Source organism: Acartia tonsa, chromosome 6 (assembly GCF_053477335.1).
Source record: "Acartia tonsa isolate MP-2025a chromosome 6, ASM5347733v1, whole genome shotgun sequence".
In the NCBI taxonomy this organism is placed as follows: domain Eukaryota; kingdom Metazoa; phylum Arthropoda; class Copepoda; order Calanoida; family Acartiidae; genus Acartia; species Acartia tonsa.
This window is the reverse complement of record NC_137265.1, coordinates 40,612,538-40,619,427: the sequence shown is the minus strand read 5'-3', so window position 1 is coordinate 40,619,427 and position 6,890 is coordinate 40,612,538. Positions and strand designations below refer to the sequence as shown.

The 6,890-nt window shown below is 31.3% G+C and overlaps 1 protein-coding gene across 8 annotated transcripts; it reads right to left on the bottom strand.

Annotated features, from left to right (window-relative positions):
• Positions 1-265: 265 nt before the first annotated feature.
• On the bottom strand, positions 266-6,199 carry LOC145322672 (protein hu-li tai shao-like). 8 transcript variants are annotated; one of them, XR_013880788.1, is made up of 7 exons: positions 6,048-6,199; positions 5,197-5,431; positions 4,469-5,032; positions 3,832-4,164; positions 3,096-3,359; positions 607-651; positions 266-433 (listed from the first exon to the last, which is right to left on the bottom strand). XR_013880788.1 is itself a non-coding variant. In XM_080164867.1 (5 exons), exons 2-5 carry the CDS (start codon positions 5,416-5,418, stop codon positions 3,165-3,167), a joined length of 1,314 nt encoding a protein of 437 aa, XP_080020993.1. In that variant the 5' UTR covers positions 5,419-5,431; positions 6,048-6,199; the 3' UTR covers positions 2,871-3,164. The 8 variants fall into 8 exon arrangements, 1 of the variants encoding a protein (XP_080020993.1); XR_013880785.1 differs by lacking the exons at positions 266-433; positions 607-651 and adding exons at positions 1,904-2,021; positions 2,300-2,500; XR_013880786.1 differs by lacking the exons at positions 266-433; positions 607-651 and adding exons at positions 1,904-2,021; positions 2,235-2,398.
• Positions 6,200-6,890: the final 691 nt, after the last annotated feature.

Sequence of the window (6,890 nt, the reverse complement as noted above, 5' to 3'; positions counted from 1 at the left end):
AAAAATCTAAATTCAGATTCAGAAACAATTTGGTTTATAACAGTTAGTGCGTGCACAGAGTGTACAATTGTGCACATAATATGTACACTTGTGTTGTGTACAGAATGTGCACCAGAAATTCAAAGTTAAAATATCTAATAGTTACAAGAGAGTAAGAGAAAAGTTTTAATCAGTTAAATTTATATAATAATAATAATCCCAAAATTAAAGCTGCGATGCTAATAAAAGCAAAACATAATAATAATAACAAAATCATAAAAACACGTATTCATTATAATATACTATATAATATGTGCATAAGTATAATAATAATAATATTAATAATAACTATGAATTTATAGTTTTTTTGCTGGGTGCGATTGACATAGTACAGCGTTATTTACAGTAGGTTTACATACATATAATTTCTCATTAGTTAAAGGAAGCCTGCAGGAAATACACCGCTCAAACTGCTGAAAGACTGTCACAAGCAGACCCAATGCTCCAAATTTGAAGCCTTCAGCTTCAATAACCAAAAAAGTTATGAAGATAAGCTTCAAATTTGGGGTATTGGGTCTTCTTGTGGGAGTCTTTTTTAAGCAGTTGGAGCAATGAATTTCCTGCAGGCTTCCTTTGATGAGCAGTAAAATTTTGTTTAGCAACTGTCAAGACCTTAAATATTATATTTGTACTCCCTTTTGTTCTTAATTGATCATTCTATAGATTCTAAAAAAGCTCTCTAAATGAGCAACAATGCAATTTGTTAGTTTAGAGGAGGGGTGGGTGTTGTATCTAAACCTTAATTACTGACAAAACTGGCTAAAAAATTGCAAAACTGAATGGGGTTAAATTTTCTTTTAATTTCCATGTTGTAAATTGTACCCCAAAAAGCTGACTGCCGTGCTAAAATATAGAATGGTTGTAAAATAGACGTGGATATTATGAAAGGGAAAAAATGGTCAAAATTTTAGCTTACTATCATGGAACTCATTTATTGATCAGTTCGTTCATCCAGTAGGAGTGGATGGGATGAGGTTAAGATTCAATCGTTATTTTAGCCTGCAGCATGTTTCATTTTATACGAAGTAAATCTGGTGTAAGATCCAAGTAATAATATATCAATCAATACATTTTTGTTTTAAGCCGAGTTTATATTTCATATAAGGTTCAAAAAGATACGCCAACCTTTAAGATTCTTTGAAAAACAAATAACATTGTTACCCATCATAACAAGATCAACATGAGCTATAACAACAGAAATGCCAAAATAAACAAATATAACAAAAATAGGCAATAAAAATTAAAAAATGTTGTGTAACAAAAAAAGAAACAGTAAAAATTGGGACATATTCTGTGAGATCGAAACTTAATTTGATGAAAAATTCGGGAGATTTCTTGAACATTAAATAAAAATTTTGGGTTGCATTGTCGGACAAAGTGTAGCATTATAATTCTTAATTTTCTTAATAGCCATTATAATTCAGAGGTTAGGAGGGATATTTCCAATGAAGAAAGACTATTTTGCTTTTAAACTGTGTGGTAAATTTCTCAAATAATAAATCTAGAAGAATAGTTATTTCTCGCATCGTATTATAACAGCTTTCCGCGGATATAGAATGTACAATTATAAGATTAAAACCAGTTATTTTTTAGCCCCGAGGTGCCGAAGGCACGGGCTAAAAAACTGATTTTAATATTATGATTGTAAGTTTCAATATTCGTAGAAAGCTGAATATAATTAATACGATACTAGACATAGTTTTTTCGTATGGATGAAAACCGGTTACTATCCACCGGATTCGAATGAATACGAGAAAATATTTTTTTGATAAACTAAAAGTTTTAGAAATATTCTTTCCCCGTTGAAATATATTCCTTCCTAAGATAGAGTAGGTTTTTTTTAAAAATATGGCATGCATGTGTGTTTTTGTATATTTTGGTATTCATAAGGTGCACTGTACAATTCGGGTGATAAATTCTGGGGGGTCTCATTTGAAAATTTTCGATGTTTTCACAACATTTGTCACTGTGTGTAATGTATACTACAATAAGAGATAGAAGGGCCATATCGTTAACAAGTGTGCCAAAATCATGTAATACAACAGATCTTAGAAAAAATTGTAAAAACGTAATAACTAAAAATAGTTACTGTAAAAAAAGTCAAAGAATTACTTATTCTGATTGAATTTTGAATAATATATTTTTTTACAAAATTTTGACACACTTGAAGATATAAGCCCTTTAGTAAATCAGACATTAAAAACGAAGATTAGTTGCATTTTAAAAATGTCTATGTTAGGGTCTATAATAGATTCTTTACCACTAAAAAGCTATTGTTTACGATTGTAAGATATTTTATACAATTTTACAAACATTACACTTTAACTAAAATCCAGTTAAATTCAATTTAAAAATAAACCTTAGGTGTTATAACATATTTTTACACTAAAAAATCAATATTCAGCAACATGTGTAAGGCAAAGCAATGGAAAATAAAGATTATTATCAAAAATATGATGTACTACGTCCAGATAAATGTATGAAAATTCCAATCAGGAGAAAATGGAAAATATAACCTAAAAAGTTAAAAATAACCCTCAGCCCTTAAAATATTAGAAGGCAGTGATGCTTAACCCTTCACTGGCGGCGGCAGTACTTTGGCGTTACAGGATCATAACTAAGTTTTAATACTAACTAACAATTACCCCTTTCATGTTTAATGCTTTAAGAAATTTCTTAGAACAAAAGCCTATTATTTTTTGAAACTATATTTATGAGAGTATTTATATATTTATATTATGAAAAAATAATTAAAAAGACCAGAACGTGATCGAACTGCTAAAATTTTAGCTTACTTGATAAAGCTACCTATTTAAATGATGGTTAGGGGCAAATGATAAAAATTTTTATTTTATTTTAGCTGTAGACAAAATATTGTTTTTACATAAACTTTATGCATGCTTAGTAAAGTAAAAGATGAGGTTAAATATATTTTTTAGATGTTTAAAACTGGTCTTAATAAATCATAAAAGTTAATTTTGTTTGTTAAAATTTTGGGGGTAAAAATGTACCTAGTAATGAAAAATCCTTTAAAAATGTGTAAAGTAGCTTAACACCTAATCTAGGAGTCGACCATCTATTACATTATAAATGACTTGTTTGTAGCACAGCTACTCTTCAATTATTTACTTCTTGACCTCGACAGTTTCATACATGCCTCCGCCCCCAGTTCCGTGGGAGTTATTGACCCAGCTGTTTTTCTTATTGGAGCGCAGCAACTGTGCAAGCAGGGTTCTAAGACCACCGTCTTTGCAAAGTTCGTCATCTTCAAGTAGGTAGGATAAGTTGGATACCGTTGGTGGCACCTCCACATCGCTTACCTTAATATTCAAATGAAAAATGAAACACTTGTTATCAATTTTTTTATCGGCTGGATTTTAACAAAACAAATACTTCATTTTCAAAAATATAATCATTAAATGAATATATTATATAAAAATTGCATGTTTATTTAAAACTAAATCTACGGGTTGCGTGAAAATGTTCAGATAAACAGTCAGGCCGGAAGTTTTTTTTATCTCATAAAATAATTATATTATAGATAAAGGCTTTTTTAATAAATAGAACTATAATCAAATAATGTCAGAGAACAATACTGACCAGATTTGTTTTCTACGAGGCTTGTCACAAACCAAAGTTAAAAATAAAGTGCTTTAATCTGTTTAATGTCTAAAATAATCTACTCGTTTTAAAGTAAATTGGTCATTGGAATTCTCAGGAATAATTTAAGAGTTGTTATTAGACATGAATGTTTAATTAACTGTTTAATATCATATATTGTTGAAAATTTACCTGTCTGGGCGGATCCTTCCTGACTAGTGGCTCGGCATATTGGTAGCCAGACCTGTATCCCATATTGTCCAACTTTCGCATCAACGCCTCAAACTCCAGCTCTCCGACACCCCACTCCTTGGAGGTGCCGTGATTAACGCCGCCACCGCCGGCCTGTGCAAGCTCGTAAACACTAGCCCGTACCGACTCTTCAATTGGGACAAGGTTGTCCAGGCCGTAGGGCATCATCTTGAGTTGTGTATCTACGGCCAAAACGGTGTGGTAGGCCATGTACCAGGCCTCCTCGACTGTTCGGCCACAACAAACAACGCCGTGGTTGCGCAAAAACATGACCTAAGTAAAACAAAATAAAATTAAAAAGAGTGGTAGTAAATATAAATGAATTCGTAAGTTTTGTACATCTACATCTACAGAAACATTTATTTGATTTTATCAGGTATGTATATTTTCCAACGTAGTTAATTTCTACAGGTATTGTTTTTTAATTATAAATATAGTTTCTTCATTGTTCAATTGGTAAAGCTATCTATTAGAAGATAAAAATTAAGGAAACATAATATTAAACCACATTGGTCTAACTACATTAAATGTATTATTAAATTATATAACTGTCTTTACATATGCACTGCATACTAACCTTGTTGCTTGGTCCAAGATCTTTAGCCAACTCATCCTTGGCTGCCTGTGAATTCATATCAGGCCTGTAGGTGTGGTAGGAACAGTCTCCAATGAGACAAGCCTCTTGACAGACTGGAATAAGGCCACACTTCATTGCGGAAACGGCGACAACATTCTGTGAACGCAGATGAATAATGCATTTGATGTCAGGGCGCGATGCATGTATGGCAGAGTGCAGGGCAAAGCTCTCTTTGTGTACGCTGAAGTTAGTTGTGCCCTCTTCAACCACCTCCCCCTGCATGTTCACTTTAACAAGACTTGAGGCAGTCATCTCGTTATACTGGAGGCCGTAGGGATTTAACAGGAAGTGCTCAGTGTCTTGACTTATTCTAGCAGTGACGTGGTTGCTGATACCTGGGGCCCAGCCTTGCAGGTGGATCAATCTATAGACAGCGGCCAGCTTGCAGCGCAGCTGTTTCTCACCCTTGGCGTAGATAATGTTGTCAAGGCCGCGGATGTCATTGATGGGAATGACGGCTGTGGATGCGCTCGTCACTGGACCACTACCAGGCCTTATAGCATCCTAAGAGTATAAAAACTTTTGTATTTAGAAATAAATGTTAAAATTAAGTAACAATAAGAAACGCAAAAAAAGGATATGACCTCTAAAAAATAATGAAGGTCAAATAAAGATTGAGTCGAAATAAGACAATTTTAATAAATAATTTAAAATAATATTTAAATTACCTTAATTAATGCAGAAATGCCATCTTCAGCAGAATCTCTAATTCTGTCCCCAACAACACGCTCTAGTTCTTCTCTGAAAATCTTACTACTCATAATCGTCTCGACCCTCTTTCTGCGCTCCATCTCATGCACGTCTGCCTCAATGTTGACCGGCCTCTGGTTCTTGTTGTCCTCTTCATCGTCAGAGTGGAATCCATTCTTTTGGGGCTCTGTTTCAGTCATCTTGACTTGTATTCTAAACAAATAAGGTATAGGTACAAGGTAAATCATGTACACTTTAGTTATCTTGTAAAATAATAAAATTGTGTGAATGTATTTAAACTAAGCTATTTCAAAATTCAATGATCGATGTTTTATGTAGCTAAAAAAATATGTGATGAAATATATCTAATAATAATTAAATATTAACTGCCATCAATAATTATACACTTTTCTTGGTTTTGAATAGGTAGTATATAGGAATTTTTTGTAGGCCCAATTCTCATGTACGTTAGGTAAACCCTCAATAAAACTAGATATAAAGCTTTTCCATGGCCTATTAAGGCTTCATTGTTAAGGAGAAGAGTGAGTAATATATTCCCAATTTGTGATATTCTATGGTAAAAACATACTGGCAAACAATTTTTACATCATTATTAATATAAAATGGCCCGCTATCTATATAAATAATATTATGATCAGAGCATATAAGCAATTGTCTAATGGTGAAAAATATAATTTAATGATAAAGCTATCAAAAAGAAGAGTTAATTGGGTTGACAACCATATACACAATCAAAAGTTATGACAATTCATTTTCATTATCAAATTGTATCTAAAATAAATTGTTAATTAATAGAAGAAATACATACCTTTTATAAAAATATTTTTTTTTTCTTAAGAAAGCTGAATTGTTTTCAAATTGGCATCTATTGAACAATTATATTGTATTCAAATGTTTTTCATTAGGCCAAACTTCACAGAGGCCGTAATTTGTATTCTATTATTCTGAAATAAAGTAAATAATACGTTAATTTTATTTTCAATACCCAATAACAAATATATCAGTAAATATTATAATACATAAAAGCACAATTATTACATGCCCATAACTTGCGCATCAGGACATAAACCAATAATTTACATAATGTAACCTTTTTCTCCATTCATCTTTTATAAACTATCGCGAAATTGACAGATATGACATTTTATATAAAATAAATGATTTATATTTGATTGTAAAAATTAAAATACTTAAAGTCTAATTATATAACATACAAAGAGAATATTAAAATATGAATAACATTTAATATTGATAGGTACGTATTACCAGCTAAAAAATTTATTTACTAAAAAAATATTTATAACAAGAAATTCCACATATAAGGTGTTTTTTTTAAAAACTTGACAAATCCGGTTGTTAGCATTGCAAATTTTGAATTGTAAAACTTGTTTTTTCAACTTATAAAATAATTTTTCTAAGTATAAACAAATGTAACTTGGGTGTGGTCCTTGAATTTTAACTATTTTTAACTCAAAATATCACTCATTAATTCATTGTAACTGTAACAACAAAAGTTTAAAAATTCGACAGGAAATGCAAAAATTTAATTTCGCAAGGGTGTAACACGAAAATTCACGTTAATTATATCAAAATAGCCTTAGGAAAAAAGGATTGCATTAATTGATTTTGTTGTGTACATTACCGTGACCAT